The sequence below is a fragment of the Mesocricetus auratus genome, unplaced genomic scaffold (assembly GCF_017639785.1).
Source record: "Mesocricetus auratus isolate SY011 unplaced genomic scaffold, BCM_Maur_2.0 Super-Scaffold_100021, whole genome shotgun sequence".
In the NCBI taxonomy this organism is placed as follows: domain Eukaryota; kingdom Metazoa; phylum Chordata; class Mammalia; order Rodentia; family Cricetidae; genus Mesocricetus; species Mesocricetus auratus.
Window position 1 is genome coordinate 29,051,246 of NW_024429202.1, and position 18,683 is coordinate 29,069,928.

General features: G+C 48.0%; 1 protein-coding gene across 3 annotated transcripts in view; it reads left to right on the forward strand.

Moving 5' to 3' along the window:
• The window catches only part of CUNH2orf92 (chromosome unknown C2orf92 homolog), a 33,404-nt gene extending 14,721 nt beyond the window's left edge, over positions 1–18,683 (forward strand). For 2 of the 3 annotated variants that reach the window (XM_040729638.1, XM_040729640.1), the window contains exons 5-9: positions 4,632–4,733; positions 10,185–10,292; positions 13,098–13,281; positions 14,733–14,941; positions 18,519–18,683. In XM_040729638.1, coding sequence (XP_040585572.1) covers positions 4,632–4,733; positions 10,185–10,292; positions 13,098–13,281; positions 14,733–14,865 — 527 coding nt within the window. In that variant the 3' untranslated portion in view covers positions 14,866–14,941; positions 18,519–18,683. The remainder of the gene's footprint in view (positions 1–4,631; positions 4,734–10,184; positions 10,293–13,097; positions 13,282–14,732; positions 14,942–18,518) is intronic. The other variant, XM_040729639.1, reaches the window with a different exon arrangement.

An 18,683-nucleotide genomic window follows, 5' to 3' on the forward strand; every position in this document is an offset into this window, starting at 1 on the left:
GCATGCATGCACTTGTTTGTGCACCATATGTGCGCGTGCACACACACATGCATACACACACATGCACACACACACACACCACAAATCTTAAAGAAAGCGCAGTAGACAGCATAGGGTAGGCATAATGGCTCAGCAGTTAAAAATGCATGCAACGCAAGTGCTGCAACTGTTTTTCAGTCCCAGAAACCTTTTAATAGTAGATCTGACTCCACAGAGTTATCCTCTGCCCTCCACACCTGTGCTATCTACAGGCGTGCCTGCACTCACATACACATAGATAATAAATAAGACTTTTTTCTCTTCTTTTGGGCGATGAAAACTTATGGACATCTTGGTCAGGCACTGGCTGATCTCGGAGATTGTAAAACAGGGACAGGGCCCATTGCCCACACTTAGGAATACACAATACAAATAGTTTGATAAAATTGCAGATGGGTGGTCCTACCCCTTAATAAGCAAGCAGGGACCAGCAGTTCCTGCGGAGTAGGAGGATTAGATTTCAAGAGTTATGGTTCCTCAGATGTTCACCTCAAACATCGGATTATGAAGCGTACAAAGAAACAGGCCTGCATGTTCTTTCACAGAGAAAGGGAATTAGACATGCCCACTCCCTGAGGAGGCACACTGAGACCATTAGAGTTGTTAACTTACAGGTAGCTTCAGTAGATTGAATGAATAAAGGAAACCACCCAGAGAGAAGAAAACTAGAAAAGCAATGCATGAACAGAATGAGAATATCAATAAAGAGGGAATGTAAACCACCGCTTCATGCCTGTAGCCCTGTCTTGGGAGCCGAGACTGGGGTTAGTGGATGGGGTGGGACACAGGGTGTGTGTGTGTGTGTGTGTGTGTGTGTGTGAGTGAACAGTCCAGCCTTAGACCATAAAATAAGGCCCTGTCTCAAAAAAAAAGTGGATGGGGGAGGGAGGGAGGGAAGCAGAGAGAAAGAGAAAGGAGCCTTAGGGAAGTTGTGAAGTTACTCTCTAGAAGGGTTTGCCAGCAGTTCTGAATAGACAGAAATTGGGTCAACAAACGTGAAGGTAAGACACTAAAATTATCGGATCTGAAGAGTAGAAAGACAAACAATGATAAGAAAATGCAACATAAGGACATGATGGGATACAATCAAGGGTACTGAGTTACAAAGCAGATCCCAGGGAGAGAGAGAGAGGGCAGCTGGGTACGGTGGCGCGTGTCTTTGATCCTTGTACTCAGAAGGCAGAGACAAGTGCTCTTGCTGAACTGCCCAAATTTGATGAAAGACCCGAAGAATGACTGAGCAGGTGCCAGGCAGGAGAAAATGAAGGAGACCCATGTTGAAATGCACTGTGGTCCATTTGCCTCTCCAAAGATGCCCTTGGAATAGAGGAAACTCCCAGGAGATGCTGAAATAGCTCAGTGGTTAAGAGTGCTTACTCGTCTTGCAGAGGACTGGGGTTCAGGGCTCAGCACCTGCATGACCACTCACAACTGTCTGCAACTCCAGCTCCAAGGGCTCTGGCGCCCTCTTCTGGTCTTTGAGGGCTCCTGCACACATGTGATGCACATAAATTCAGGCAGGTGCACAGCATATAACAACAGTAATAACAACAACAATAATATTAAGATCAGCTTATGAAAAGAAAAGCCTCCTGGGAGAGCAAGCTCTGGTGTCCCTCTGCTGAGGGCTGCAAGACAGAGATATTCTGATTCTGGAGCAGTGCCTGCTTGCAGGGGCCAGGGTATCTTGTGACATGACAACCCTTTGTTCCAGGAGCTGTCCTTTGTGAGGATCTGTGAATTGGCTTCCCTCATACATGTTCTGTCAGAAACTTCAGTCCAGATATACTGGCCCCTCCCCCTGACTGAAGTTGATGACTAACTGGCAGGTGGCTGTGACCAAATGGATGGGTAGGCATCGCTAGCTCTCCCACTCGGTAGTTCCAGTGTCCCCGCGGCAAGCCACACCTGTGCGTAAGAGGCTAGTGAGGACGCGTGAAGAAGAGCATCTGTCTCTAGGCAGGGAAGACACCACTCCCCCAGACATCTGGCCTTGACAGTGGTGGGCAACGTCTGACTTGCAGTTCCTCTACAAGCAGCATATGTTTGTTGTTTGTTCGTTTGTTTGGAGACAGAGTCTCACTATGTAGCCCTAGCTGGCCCGGAACTCACTGTGTAGACCGCGATGACCTCAGATTCATGGATATGCCCCTAATGTCTGATTTTCAAGGACTGGGACTAAGGACACCATCACACCCAGCATTCTGAAGAATATCTAAGGGACTCTGGGTGCTTCTAAAAGGGTATGGTGAGGACTTGCTGATGTCCTGGTGAATCTGATAGCTCATCACTGGTGTTCATCGTGAGCTCCTTTGCCATCAAGAGATGACACCAGGACAGATACTGCGTGCTTACTCTTATATGTGGGTGTTAGCTTTTAAGCTTTAGAAATGCGTGTTTCAGTTCAAGTAGCCACAGAGGTTATGTACCTAGTAAGGGGTGGGGTGGGGGTAGATCTTCCAAGGAAGGGAAATATGGTATTATGGAGAGATGAAGGGGAAGCTAGAGTAGGAGGCTTAAACAGAGGGGAGGGGAGGTGAAGGGGGAAAAATGAGAAGGGACAACTAACGCTAAAGGTTTCGTAAAGCCACATGGAAACCTACTACTGTAGAAGCTTTTAAAAACACATACGCGTACAAAAGGAATTTAAATGGGACAACATGCAAAGAGGAGACAGGCCTCAAACTAGACATGTCACCAAGTAAAACTTCCAGTGTTGGAAGTGGGTTACATATCTTTGAATTACTGGCCAAAGGGGCCCCATAGATGACCCCCCCAACCATCAGAACATTGCAGGTTATTTCTAAGGCTGTAACCTGATGGTAAGGCCCTTTGCTGAAGATACAACTTATGTCATCAGACACAGAGAAACTGCCTAAGTAGAAGTTTTACCCCTACTGACTAGTGTTCGTGGGGCTGAAAAGTGCTTTTTATGCTGCCAAAGGAGAAAAGGAATCCTCATTTTTGCCCAGATACAAACTCTGTGACCTACAACAGATACCTGCCTGCAAGATACAGAGGTATAATAGTGGCGCAAATGTCACAGGAGTAACCAGCCTACCACTATTACTCCGCTAGAGGAGCATTGCAATAACATGATTCCTAATGACATTGCTGACCCATTGAGCTGAATGTCACTTAAACCTCATCGGAGAAGCTTCTTGCAGTAGATGGTGATTGACAGAGACCCACAACAGGACAATGTGCAGAGTGAGAGACTTTGGAGCACTCGGGGATCTGTGCAGAAGAGGAGGTGGACAGATTGTAAGAGTCAGAGGTGGTGTGTGACTGAGGAAATAGTAAATACACACACACACACACACACACACACACACTATCCCTTGGGAATGGTCTCAGAGTATGTGGGGTGTAAATGGGATTTTTTGATGGTTTTCTGTGAACAAAGCCTAGGAAAAGGGTGCGATGGTCACATTCCAGGGAGACAGACACCTCCAAGTGTCAGAAGGGAAGGAGACTTTAAACATTGAAAAAAATCTCGCTAACCCCAAAACATTAGTAGCAGTTTTTAAAGATTTATTTTTATCTCCTGTGGGTAAGTATTTGCTTGTATGGTTATCTGTGTACTGTAATGATATTTTCTCTCTTTTGGAGGGCCTGATGTTTTTTACTCTTTTGCCTTATTGAGGGACCTGCCACTCAGCTCCCAAGTAAATCACACACGGAGGCTTATTCTTAGTAGTGGGTGCCCAGCCTTAACTTGGCTGGCTTCTTGCTTCCTTTCCTTAGCTTATATTATCCCGTCTACTTTTTGCCTCTGGGGTTTTCCTGTTCTCTTCCTTTTGTAAGTCTCACTCCTGCTCTGTGGACTGCTGTGTAAGTGGGTGCCTGGCCCCTGATGTCCTCCTCCCCATTTTCTTGCTGCTCCTCATTTCTCCTTCTGTTTATCCTCTCTGCCTGCCAGCCCCACCTATCCTTTCTCCTGCCTTGCTATTGGCCGTTCGGCTCTTTACTAGGACCACCAGGTGTTTTAGACAGGCACAGTAACACAGCTTCACAGAGTTTAGGCAAATGCAACATAAACAAAAGCCACACACCTTAAAATAATTTCTACCAGTGTACCACGTGCATGCAGTACCCAAAGAGGCCATAAGAGGGCATCCGGCGTTTCTAAACTGGTGTTAATAACAGGTTGTGAACCGTCATGTATATGCTGGGAATCTAACCTAGGTCCTCCAGAAGAGTGGCCAGTGAACATAACCACTGAGCCATCTCCATCCCTATTGAGCACTTTATAAATAAAGCTCTTCATGACCTTTTAACATGTTTTGCCTCATTTCTGACTTGTAGCCTTCTCCCTGTTTTTATGTGTCATCCTGGGGGGGCGGTGTCTTTTGGGGTATACAAATGACACCAGGAATGAGAAGGGAAGATGTATTTCCACATACGAGGCATGGGACAGAGTTTATAGACGTCTCTGCCTGGGATGTCTGGTGCAAATCATCGCAGAGCGGAGCATCCTGTACCCACTGAGTCTGAGTCATTCACTCCTCCGTGGACACGCTGCGCATGTGCAGAGCCAGATACCCCGTGTGCGTTGCTGGTGTTAATGTGTTGTGCCTTGCTTCTTGCAGATGAGATCCTGCTGCAGGTCTTTTCTAACGACCCACAATATTTATCCAAAGAAGGCGCAAGGGCCGCCGATGAGCTAGCAACGTGGAAAGACTCGAATGAAAGCAAGTATATGCCAATGGGACCTCTTTGGTAACTGGACATAGCTTACCTTGAGAGAGGCGTGGGGACGAGGGCCCACTAAGGGCCAGGTGTGGGTTAGAATGTCAACTCTTGCTGCCTGTGTCTGCAATGCCACATCCAAGGAAAGATGACCAAATCTGGCACGTGAAGCTTTTCACTAAAAATGTTTAGGAATAGCCAGTCCATTTTCCCACAATGTGGCTGCCAATTGCCATTTATTAGAAAGTCTGTCTTGGCTGTGGTGGTCTGAGGCGCCTCCTTTGTCATGGGGTAACTCCCCTACCCTCGAGGCTCTGCCTAGGCTTCCTGCTCATCGCCTGCAGCATCAGCACACAGTTTTAGCTAGAGGCCGAAACAGTTTTTTCTTTTCGAGACAGGGTTTCTCTGTGGCTTTGGAGGCTGTCCTGGAACTCGCTTGGTAGTCCAGGCTGGTCTAGAACTCACAGAGATCCACCTGCCTCTGCCTCCCGAGTGCTGGGATTAAAGGTGTGCACCACCACCACCACCACCGCCCAGCTGATTTTCTGGCCATTTTAATGATAGTTTTTTCCATGTGAGCTTTACTATCAGCCTGTCTAACTTTATTAAAAACCTGTTTATACTTTCTCAGTCATTTTGGAAAAACTGTTATTACCCTAGGTTAGACATGGGGATATCTTGACAAAACTTTAAGCTTGTCTTGGGCTTTTTCAGTGGGCTCCATATCTGTATCTATCTACATGTGTATGTACATATGCATATATTGCTAATTTATTGCTTTGCTGTGTTGTTTGGTGGAGATTTCTCTATTATCCTATACACCACTGAGTTAAAGTTTTGGTAGAAGGTAAATTAATCTGCGCACGATCATTTCATAGCCTTAGTACCTGTACTGGCTGCATTGTTAACTTGATACAAGCCTGAGACACTTGGGAAGAGGGAACTTCAGCTGAGGAGTTGCCTCCACCAGACTGGCTCGCGGGCATGTCTGCTGGGACGTTTTCTTGATAAGTGACGCAGATGGTCAGCCCTGGGCAGGCGGTCCTGGAGTGTATGAAAAGGCAAGCCAGTAAGCAGCGTGTCTCTGTGGTCTCTGTTTCAGTTCCCGCCTCCAGGCTTCTGCCTTGGCTCCCTTCATGAACTGTAACCTGAAAGCCACAGAAGCCCCTTTGGTCTCCAAGTGGCTCTTGATCATGATGCTTCTTACAGCAACAGAGAAGCAAACTAAGACAGGACCTTACTGGATTCTAGTATATCTAATATAGATATATGTGTATATATAACACAGCATCTGCAGAGAGATACAGTTTTACTTCTTTACAAATTACTGTATCTCTCACCCACATGTGGGTCCTATTTAATTACATCATTGCTATCTCCAAGACAATCCTTATGAGTAGTGGAAATATACTGGCTTGTGCCTCTCTCAGGGGGAGATACTTCTAATGTTTCCTGATTAAGATAATGGTTATGGGATGAATATAAGAAATAGAATATCCATCCATCCATCCATCCATCCATTGTCAATCTATCTCCCTCTCTTTCCAGACAGACAGACAGACAGACAGACAGACACACACACACACACACACACACACATATTTACATACTGACAATGAATTCCTCGATTTCTATTTGCTGTGGTAGGTTTGATATATATATATATATATATATATATATATATATATATGTTAAGTACCTGCTGTGTACCATCTTGCCAATCCTACTGGTCATCATTCTCGTAGTATACACTTTGAAATGACAATAAAACAGATCATAGCACTATTCAGTGCTGACTAGACTCTGCCCCAGAGAGGCATCAGCGGCGTAGAAAAGTGCTGGATAATACGTGGGTGACTGGTACAATATTAACCTCTACTATGACGACAGGGCCAACAGAGTGAGCACTGTCACTCAGCTGTTGGAGCTTTCTTCTACATTTGCTCATTTCATCTCCATAGCAGTCTGGTGTGGCAGCATAGTTACTGTGCATGGGTTTTCTGGGGGATGCTCAGGGTAAATAACCTGCTACAGGCCAAGTATCCAGCAGGGGGCAGTGCTGGTCCATAAACCGAGGACAACCAGTTATGTCCACAGCGCTTTATTCTCCAGACATCATCCAGAGCAACATTCCCATGTGCTATCTTTAGGCAGGCACCCCAGTGTCCAGGGGTTGGGATCCTCTATCTCCAGTTATGTTGCCTTTGGCTGAATGGACCAACGATGTATTCATTATGATGGTCATTGAACAACAACGAAGACATAATTTTTAAATATGGGAGCTTCTTGCCCCTTATTGTTACACTAGAAGGGACTGGGTGCTCTGTTGGGCTCAGCATCCCTGAAGCAAGCTTGATATCATATCTCAAACCTTAAGGTAGGTCCTAACCTGTTATCTTGATAGATTGCTTTTTTCTAGAATGTTTGCACAGTAGCAAAGAAGACATTACCTCTTTAAAAGCTGTAAAAAGCTTTATTGATATTTTTTTACTCATGTAGATGCTTAACTCAGTACATGACAACTTTTTAAGAACAAACTGGCTTCCCTCCCTTCCTCTATTTCCCCAGAACTCAAGGTATGCAGTGGACTACTTACACTAGGTTTGGAGACAATTCCATGATATTTGTTTTTGTAAGGGAGGAATCCCACTATAAACTTGATTATCACCAAACTGGTTATCACATTCTAAACTGATTATTTATGGTGCTGGCTGAGTTGGTAAAGTTCTTGCTGCACAAGAGAAGGATCTGAGTTCGGATCCCTAGTAGCCATGTAAGAACCTGGGCACCATGGCACACACCTGCAGTCCAGTGCTAGGGAGGCATGGATGCGGGTCCTTGAGATCTCCCGGCTGGCCAGTCTTGGTGAACTTCAGTGAGAGACCCTGCCTCAAAAAATAATGTGGAGATCTGGAGAGATGGCTTGGGAATTAGGAATGCATACTGCTCTTGCAGAGAATCTGAGTTTGATTTCCAACACACACACACACACACACACACACGTCATGTATACACATATGCTTACATGTATGTATACAACCATGCACCTACATGAATGAGAACACACAAATTGATTTTTTTAAGTTAACAATGTTGAATTTCTAGGAACCCCTAACTTAGAAATAAGAGCTTGAAGCATCGGGTTAAAAATAATCGGTTTATATGAACAGACGCAAACTTCCTTCACTCGGCTGTGTTCCTTGGGGACCTATTCCTGCATGGCTTTAAAATATGTCCACAAATGCTTTTCCACCTCTCCCTCCAAGAGATGAAGCTCTGTGTGTGTGGACTGGATTTCGTGACTTGCTCCTTATGAGTGGCAGAAGCAACAATGAGCAGTTTGTAGATCAGGTCACCTAAGGTGTGGCGTTTCTACCTGGATGTCTCTTGGTTCCTTCACTCTGCTGAAAGTTGCCTGCCATGTACTGAGCATGCTCAGACAGTCCCAATGAGAATGGCTGGGGTGGGGAGGAAACCCTCTTGTCTACACCCAGTAAGGATGTTCAAGATGGTTTACTTGGGTGGTTTTGGATCAGAGTTCCTCATAAGTTGTAGTCAAAATCCTTCAAGATTGATTCTCTTATTTAAAACCTAGCAACTGGTTTTTTTTTTTTCTCCCAGCCTTGTCGTGGGCTCTGTGCTAGAGGCTGAAGAGCTAAATGAGACATTCTTGTTCTCCAAGATCTTACTTACAACTAATAAGCTAGTCGGTGGTTCTCTCACTCCACTCAAAGGTGGCTGCCTTATTGTAAGGGTGCTCAAATGATCACACAGCCCAAAGAGCATGTCTCTGGTGGTAGGGTAGAGAGGTGGATTGGCAGCTGTGAGCACTGGCTGACCCAGGTTTGACTCACAGAACCCACATAGTGGCTCACGGCCATCTGAAACTACAGTTCCAAGGGATCCAATGCTCTCTTCTGGTCTCTGCGGGTACCGGGCACTCATGTGATGCACAGACATACTTGTAGGCAAAACATCCATGTACATAACACAAAGAAATTACTAAAAAAGGAACCCGGATCCTCTGGAAGAGCAGCCAGTGCTCTTAGCCACTGAGCCATCTCTCTACCCTGACACCTTTGGAGGTTGTTTTTATTTTAAATTAATTTGTATTTTATGTATACGGGTGTTTTGTCTGCATGCATGTCTGTGCACCACACACATTTCTGGTATCCATGGAGGCCAAAAGAGGGTGTCAGGCCCCCTAGAACTGGAGTAATAGATGGCTATGAGCAGCCATATAGGTGCTGGAAACCATGTAGGTCCTTGGAAAGCACACCAAGTGTTTTTAACTGTTGAGCCATCTCTCCAGTCCCAACACTCAAAAAGTAAAAAATTAAGTTTCGTATGTATTTTGTGTGTGGGGGGCGGGCATGTACACATCCACACACGTGGAAGTCAGAGGTCAACTCTCAGGAGTCTGCTCTTTCCTTGTATCATGTGGATACTGGAGTTTGAACTCGGGTCATTGGGCTTGGCCGCAGGCACCTTCATCCACTGAACCATCCCACTGGCTTCACCTTGTTGTTTTGAGATGAGTCTTTTTTAAAAATATTATTTATTTATTTATTTATTATGAACACAACATCCTGCCTCCATGTCTGTCTGCAAGTCAGAAAAGGGAACAGATCTCATTATAAATGGTTGTGACCTCTGGAAGAGCAGTCAGTGCTCTTATAACCTCTGAGCCATCTCTCCAGCCCCCAAGATGAGTATTTCACTAGCTTCCTGGAACTCAGCAAGCAGGCTATGCTGGTTATCTGCAAGCCCCAGGGATCCACCTATCTCTGTCTTTCCAGAACACCGGAATGACAAAGTACACCACCTTTCTAAAGTAGCACGTCATACACACAGCTACTTTATCATAGAAACAGAATTAGGCTCAGGCAATGGCTGTAGGTAAAGCTGTTAATGTTAGCTTCCCATCCCCATAATGAAATACCTGAGATGATCAGCTTATAAGACATTGGCTCACACCTTTAGAAATTCTAGTTCATGCTGCCCATGTTGTTTGGGGGGGCGGTCCTGTGGAGAAGTAGAGCAATGTGGTACAAGTGTGTGAGAGACAGCAAATAGGCTCGTTCCATGTCTAAGAAGAGAGAGAGAGAGAGAGAGAGAGAGAGAGAGAGAGAGAGAGAGAGAGAGAAGGGAGAGGGAGAGAGAGAGAGAGAGAGAGGGAGAGAGAGAGAGAGAGAGAGAGAGAGGAGAGGGGAGAAGGGACAGCAGAAGGACGGGGTGAATGGAAAGGGGAGAGAGGGGAGAGGAGAAGAGAGAGGGTAGCTAGGATCCCACAATCCTCTCTGAGGGCACAGCCCTAATGAGCTAAACGCCTCCCACAGGCCCCACCCACTAAAGGTTCCAGTGCCTTCTAAGAGTACCACTTGTAGACTGAGCCTTTTATATGTAGACTTTGGGGTCATTCAGGGTCTAGACTTCTCTTTTGTCTTTTGTAGATTATATGGCTGAGAAGACAAATAAGGAATCATCTCTATTCAACAGGGATGTAAGCCATCAATTAACTACTGCTGCCAAAGAAACAACCCAAAAGTTAACTACTCATGGTAATCATCCTTTTTTAAATGTATATTTTATCTAATTCACATTTTAAAAAGTTTTAGTTTTTTGGTTTTTCGAGGCAAGGTTTCTCTGTATTGTTTTGGAGGCTTTCCTGGAACTCCCTCTGTAGACTAGGCTGGTCTTGAACTCACAGAGCTCCACCTGCCTCTCATTTAAAAATTTTAAAACAATCTTATTTTACATACCAAACCCAGTTCCTTTCTCCGTCTCTTCCTCTCGCTCCCCCTTCCCTCACCTCACCCCCATCTACTCTTAAGACAGGGTGAGCCTCTGTTCTTAAAGCATAACCTAAGTAAGAGTTTTGAGTATGGAAGGTTCAAGAATGTGTCTTTTGATGTCATTGTATTGTAGCTGAATAGAGTCAGTGAACCTTTAGTTCACCTGCAAAAGTTTGTGGTAAGCTAGGGCAGGGTCACATGCCTGTAATCCCAACACTCAACAGACTGAGGCAGGAGGATCATGAGTTTGAGACCAGCCTGGGCTACATGGTAAAACTGTCTAAACACACACACACACACACACACACACTCACACACTTTAAATCTTTGATCACATTTCTATAAGGATTTTCATGGGTTTTCTAAATAGCCAGAGTCATTTGGAACATGGTATCCTCTTCTGAGCCCTTGCTACCTATGGGCTCCGAGGCTATCTAACATACAAGAGGGATTCAAGGTCAAAGGTTAGCCTAGTCTTCTGAGGTTCTGGCTTCTTCCTTCTTGTTGGGTTAACTGAGCTCAGGGTATTGGGTAGCGACTGACCCCATGCTGGACTAAGCCCAGGACACTCTCCATACAGCACTGCATCAAAAATGACTCCTCACCGTCAGAAATTAAACACCAACCCTGACAACTGGAGTTCAGTCCTCCGACCCACATGGTAGAAAGAGAGAACTGACACCTGTAAATTGACCACACACGTGCATGGTGTGTATGCACACACACATGCACGCTCAAAATAAAATGTAATTTTAAACTTTCTGGTGCCGAATTATTCCAGCAGAGCTCTGAGAGAGACTTACCTGATGCTGCTGCTGTAGCTGGGATGAAGGGTTGGCCTCCAACTTTTCCCCATAACTCAAGCAGACCCTTGGGTGGCATCCTCCTGCATCACCCTTTCTTCAGTGTTTCTCCTCACTGAACTGGCTCATTCCCGCCACCGTTTCCTTCCTCCCTCTGCCCCATTCTCCCTCTCCCCTTGGCTCCATTACAAATGGAATCACAGACGCTCCTGAGTTCCCAAATGTCAGCTCCTTCCTTTGTGATCTAACCATGAGCTTTTGTATTTCACACCCGTACTCGGTGGCACTCCAAAGCCACACTCATGATTTCTCCAAGTCCCCAGAGGGCTGTTAGAAGTCAGGGCCGTCTCTGACATCACTGCAGGGCGGCAGTCACAAATCTCTCAAACTACAGTCCTGGTCAGTAATCATCACTGTAGCAAATACCTGAGAGGAACACATTCAAGGAGAAAGGGTTTATTTCAACTCTGGGCTTCAGAGGTGCTGGTCCGTGGTCTCCTGGTCCCCTTCTTTTGAGGCTCTGGTGAGGCAGAGCACCCTGGCAGAAAGGAATGGTGGAGAGAAATCACTGGCTGCATGCTGGCCAGGAAGTGGGGAAAATACCTTCCCTCATTGGCTGACTTGTCTTTTCCCCCTCTGTATTCTGTCTGGGCACTCAGCCTATTGGATGGTACCCCCAAATCCAGGGGTGATCTCACTTCTGTCACTGTCTCACATATCAGCCATTTCTGGAAATACCCTCACACGCGCACACACACACACACAGACACAGACACACACACACACACACACACACACACACACACACAAACTTTTTTTTTCTTTGGTTTTTCAAGACAGGGTTTCTCTGTATTGTTTTGGAGGCTGTCCTTGAACTCGCTCTGTAGACCAGGCTGGCTCCGAACTCACAGAGATCCACCTGCCTCTGCCTCCGAGTGCTGGGATTAAAGGCGTGTGCCACCAATGCCTGGCCATACTCTCTCTCTCTCTCTCTCTCTCTCTCTCTCTCTCTCTCTCTCTCTCTCTCTCTCTCTCTCATTCTAACCCCTTGTGTGTCTCTTACTCAAATCAAGATCACGGTGAAGACCTATAACCATACTTACACCCACAAAACAGACCGCATATGTAGTAGAGTTTATAGACGCTGGTGGGACAGGGAGGAGGGGGCAGCAGAAAATGTTTTTGCCACTGCCCAGTGAGAAGCTTTCACTCAAATATTTGAGACACTGTTGTCCAGTTCCCCGTGCTGGAGATTTAACCCAGTGTCTCCTGCATGCGAAACGAGTATGCTACCCCTGAACTACACCCTCAGCCCCACCTCTGCACTCTCAAAGCCTGTGAAGTAGGATGTTCCTGCCTCCTTTGTTCGCCTACCCACGGACCTCACCTCTGTCTTCCTGATTCCCACACTCTCTGGTTTGTTGAGCCATCTCCATGGATGTGCTGCTGCTTGCCAGCCCATACCCTCAGCATCTCAACTTGTCACTGGTGACAAGGCCAGCTGCTTCCCCAGATGGGCTTCTGAGGCTGGTGGCTGACATGCTAGTGTATTCACTTCTGCTCTGAGCCAGGCCACCAGCTTGTCCTTGTTTGGGGACCTGGTTGTGGGTCACCTGGCAGGGATGGTGCAGGCTGCCTATAGCTACTCGCCTTGTATCTTCCCGTTTGGATGCTCACACTGATCCTTGTAGATGCTCACACTGATCCTTGTAGATGCTCACACTGATCCTTGTAGATGCTCACACTGATCTTGTGTCTTCCCGTTTAGATGCTCACACCGATCCTGTGTCTTCCCGTTTAGATGCTCACACTGAGGGTCTGCCTTGCAGACAGATGCTGAGCTTCCTTCAGAAGAACATCATTATTGCTGCCACTGCTGTGGCTTCAATCCTCCTGGTCACAGCGTTTGTGGCATTTGTACTGGTCACGTGCCTAAGGCGGAAACAGCCAAGGTGAGTGGCTCTCGGCATCCATCTTCCTTTCAAGAACTCTGGTGGTGGAGGGGTGCCTTGGATTCTGTTCCCAGCACAGGGTGGTTCATAGCCATCTGCACCACCAGTTTCAAGAGATCCAACCCACACTCTGGCCTCCCAGAGCACTGTAAGTTTGTGGTACATGCTGGCAAGACAACCGCATGTATAAGGGAAAATGAAAGTGTTTTTGTTTTTGCTTTTTTTTTTTAAACAAACAACTTGGGGAGTTTGAAACAGTTGCTTTTGCAAATCCCAGATATAGGAGGAAGGCAGGGATGGCTTTCTGCTGTGCTTCAGCATTTCCCAGCAGAGGCTTTGGAGACCCTGACTTGGGCTATGCTTGCTTCTCAAGGCCATGCAAGTCTGAGAGGAAACTGAAGGGGAAATGACAGAGCCTCTGGTTTGCAGAATGGAAGCTAGGGCTCTATTCCCTGCCCCCCACCCACTCATCAGGTCTTCTCTGTGTAGCCCTGGCTGTCCTGGAATTTGCTCTATAGACCAGGCTGGCCTTGAACTCAGAGATCCACCTGCTTTTGCCTCCTGAGTGCTGGGATCAAAGGCATGTGCTACCATGCCTGGGAACTAGGGCTTTGGGTGCAGAAAAGAAGGTGTGAAGGGATGAGGTCGAGGAGAAGAAAACAAGGCTGAATTCTGTCTGTTTACACTGGTTCAGCTGTGTGGATTAGACTCTGGAAGTGTGGTCCTGCTAGCTGCTAAATCGCCACTTCCTAGAATCTTCCATGGTCCACTAAGGGATGGGTTAATGCCTGGCCTTGGAGGAGCAAGGAGAGAAAGAATTCAGGCGCAGACGGAACCTTGAGCGGACACCAGAAGCAAATAACTTGAAAGAGCTTCGTGTGCATGGTCACTTTCAGAATTAGGAGCCCCCTCTGCATCCTTGGAGGTACCACATTCCTAATGGCTGAGGAAAAGCAGCCCCCACTGACCACTTAGGCTCCAGCACTCACGGTGTCCCTTTCCTTTGCATCTGAGACTGTAGCAGTTAAATTTCCCCATGAGAGAGTGTCACTGCCTTCTCTAAGTGCCAAGGCCTTGTGGATGGAGCAAAGCCTAAAACTAGGCAAGCTGACAGCCACTCCACATCCGGTTTAACTCTTCCGAGACAGGCTTGCGGGAACTCGGATCTAAGGGCTTCTGAAAATAATCTTGACCTACTTTATTACCCTGCCAGGGCTCATCCTTGGACCAGTCATTTTCTCTCGAAAAGAACTGGTTAGGATGGCTGGCTCCATGCCAAACAGACGAGCAGGGTCTGTGGATGGAGGAGTTTCCCAGAGGCGCTTTGCGGCCCCGAGGAAACAGAATTCGGACCCCTCAGAAACTGCAGCCGCCCTCTCCATCCGCCGGGCAGACAGTGGGGCTTCCTGTGTGTTTAGTGAGCTGTGTGTGGTTTTTCTTCTTCATTTTAGGTATCCGCCAGCGAACACGACGTACAATATTTTTATAATGAACGGGAAGGGTTGGTGGCAAAAGCCCGAGGAAAGGCTCCTCAGAAAATTCACAGGGAAGCAGAAAACCCTGAGGTGCAAGTCCTGCGTCTAAGCTGGTGGAGGAGGCAGCAAACCGTCACCAAGCCATGTCGGAGGGTTCTTTTGTGCTGCCTGGACAGAAATGGAGGGTAGGCAAGCTCTTAACACGCGGGTCTCTGGTGTAGGTGGATGGAAGGGGTGGCAGGTGGCGCCCCCTAGTGGTACAGTCTCACGCAGGCCCCGCTGGTGGCTCTTGGCCGCTACCAGAGCTACGGTTGTCAGGCTAGGGTTTGAGACCCTAGGCCCTAAGGACGACAGCGTCACACCCACGTCCACATCCCGTCTTCCTGCTGTGCCACTGGGGAACGCTTCACCTGCTCCCTTAGTTGTTGGTGCTGCGGCCAGGATGACTTGGGGGGTGGGGGATCGTGTGCCTGCCTCCGTTGGGGCAGCCTTTGGGAGCTGGGGATGCAGGAGGGCCATTTAGAAACTGGGTGCTGGGAACGGGCTGGCATCTTAAGCTCGGGCATCTTTCCCCACTAGGGGCAGGATCCTGGTGGGATGGTGGGATTCCTAGCCTGGACCCTTGCCTAGTTCAGCGCAGCAGTGCCATGCTTGTAGAGCTGGATTGGCTCGCAGCCTGCTGGCGCGTGGGCCTGAGGCCTCAGTGGGTGGGTGGGCAGCTAACTTTAGCTGTTGCATGGCACACCGACACCGGGGCTTCAACAATGCCACATCTTCGTGGATCAGTGGTGAGGGTACCAGTCACCAGCAAGGTATTTGAGAGTGGGGGTGGGCCTGGCGCCAGACACTGACTGGGACCGCTCTGAGAACGCCTTGGATCGCTTCAACTGTTGACCAGTAGTTATAGGTACTTTGAGCTCTGAAGCTGGGGCCCCCGTCTTGGGAATGTATACTGTACATTGGGCTGTTTGGAAACCTGCTCGGAGTGAGCAAAGCTGCCTGCTTAAATAACCTAGAAGAGCTGTTAAGACCAATCACAGTCATTTGTTTGGACCAATCCAGTTCCCCGGCTTGTGTTCTGGGCCAATCACAGGCTTGCCAGAGGCCACAGTCGTCGCTCTGCCAGCGGAAGGGCTCTCTGATTGGCCAAAGTGGAACTGGTTCACTGAGGCTGTGACTGCAGACAGTATGGCACCAGCCATTTCAAACAGCTCTGTCTAGGGCTGGGTCGTCAACAAGCCTAGGTGACCAGCTGCGGTGTTCTGCAGAGTCGGCTCCAGGCATACGCTGGGTAGTTAAGATGGCTGGTGCTAGCAGGGTAGTTCAGCTGGCTGTTAAGATTGACAGTCCTATGCCGGGCGGTGGTGGCACAGGCTTTTAATCCCAGCACTGGGGAGGCAGAGACAGGAGGATCTCTGTGAATTCGAGGCCAGCCTGGTCTACTAAACAAGTTCCAAGACAGACTCCAAAGCTACAGAGAAATCCTGTCTCCAAAAAACCAACCAAACAAACAAACAAAAAACAAAAAGCAAAGCAAAACAACAAAAAGATAGACAGTCATTTTGTTCATAGCCACTGAGGCAAGAGAAGATGCCAGAGATGCTGACTAGGGGTTCAAATTGATCCCAGTGCCTAGCTGGCTGCAGGAAAATGAACTCCGGAAGGCGTGCTTAAATACAGATGCATAGAACCCAGCGTTAACAGTGCCGGTGACTTTAACAGATTTTAACTGTGCTTTCCACCTGCCCAGTACCCGGGGAGGGGTGAGCTCCTCTTCTCAGTCTCAAGGGGACCTGGGATCACCAAGCAAGGAAAGTCTTGATGTAGTCCTGGAGAGGCAATTGGAGTTAGGGCTGTGAGGTGTATTCTGCAAAAGTGTTTCCTGTACCTGCCTATCTTGGCTGGACCTCTGGATGCTTGTGGTGATAGAGTATCCAGTGCAGTTGACAGTCTTCTAGGTCCTTAGAAGAGGGCGCCTTTGAGAGGAAACGCTGTAGTGGGCGGTGTGGACCACTGGGTGCAAGCTGAGAGGTTTTATGTATGTGTTTATCTGGAAAGATTTGTTGTGTGATTTTATGTGTGTGGATGGGTGTGTGCATATGAGTTTGGATACCCTGGGAGACTAGAGGCATTGGGACCTCGGATCTGAGTCCCCGTCCATAGGACATCCTGCATATTCTCACCTTGCTGATCTCCCAGGGGCTCAGGCATGAGGTATAGGGCGGGAGTGGGAGACTAGGAGGGGAGAATGGAAGATAGGAAATTTAGAGCGTGGCATGTAGGGAAAGGAAATCGGATTGGTGAGTGGGTGAACTTGGAGAGGAGGCAGGGTTCACTCCCCACCAGCATCAGCAGCTGATATTTATGGGACTGGTCCCCACTCGGCCAAGCATCTAATGAATACCTGTCTGTGCTAGACACGGTGGCCAGTGACCCTCCCTGTGGCAGTCTCCCCTAATGGCTGACCTGTGTGGGCCTGGCCTTGGCCTTCGATGAGGTGAACACGATCCTCCCCCATTTCACAGTCAAGCCAGAGAGGCCACGACAGCCGACCCTTTTATCCTGTCTCTGCTGCCGTACTGTGCCTCTCGAGGTTGGCCATCACAGGACCAAAGAGAGTAGGTGACAACTGTACCGTGGCCAGCCTCACAGGGATGGCCTGTCTGAGACCTCACAGTCCTAGGTGTTTCTTGGGCCTAGGTGTTTCTGGGTCCAGCTGGGTTCTGGTACTGGTCCTGCCCAGGCCTGCTCGGAGCCTCAGATTCCTCATTCTGACAGTAGAGGAAATAATTGAGCATCTGATGTACGCCAGACACTGCTGGTTTGGGGACACTATAGAAAGCAGGGACTAGGACCCCTTTGAGCTCGGATGAGATGTACCAATCCGGTTATGTGCCCCCTCATCCTGCTTCAAGTCTGAGCGGCAGCCCCCCCCCCCAGCTCTCCTGTCCCTTTTCCAGGTGTTGCCTTCTGAAGGTGAGCACTCCTTGCCCGTGGGCCTATGGGAGCCATCCCACAGCTGTCTACTTGATTATCACCTATACCAAGGGATCCTCTTCACCTTGTTCCCCCACACACTTGGTGGGAATCCAGCCCTCTTGTCCCCATTAGGGTGAGCCAAAGGATGGCATTGGGTTTTAGAGTCCAGCCAGGTGGAGTTCTCTCTGTTTTCCACCATGTCCTTGGAAGGTCTCCTGTCTGCTTACTCTTGGCCTGTTTCTCTCTAGAACATGGGCTAGCATCCTTTGTGGGGCTGTTGTGTGACACGAACCCTCAGCTAGGACTTCTCAGTAGAAGAGAAGACCTTTTAAAAAACTGTCATGAGCCGGGCAGTGGTGGCGCACACCTTTAATCCCAGCACTAGGGAGGCAGAGGCAGGAGGATTTCTGTGAGTTCAAGACCAGCCTGGTCTACAAGAGCTAGTTTCAGGATAGTCCCCAAAGCCACAGAAAAACTCTGTCTCAGAAAAACAAAAACAAAAACAACAACAAAACCCCAACAAACAAACAAACAAAAAATAAAAAACAAGAAAAAAGCTGTTATGATCATTCTGCAAGATATTGGTTCTGTGTCTTCCCAGCATTCTCTGCATTCATTCCAACCATGCATGCCTGACCTGGCCACTCCCACACTCATCCATTGGCTTCAGAGGCTGGTTAGGGAATCACTGTTCAGAGATAGAGATGGGGCCCACTCAATCCGTGAGCTGTGTTGGGGGCATTCTCTGGGAATACTGAGGAATATGTCTTGCTCTTTGCACAGGTCTTGAAATAACTCCCTATCTCGAAGTCCAGGAAGAAAATGCAACAGAGAGAGAAGCCAACAGGCAGGAGGCGACAGTCCTGCAGCCATCATTGGAGCCCAAAGCAGGTTGCCCTGAAGCCCATCCCTGGAATTTTCAGCTATTCATACAATAATTATCGAACA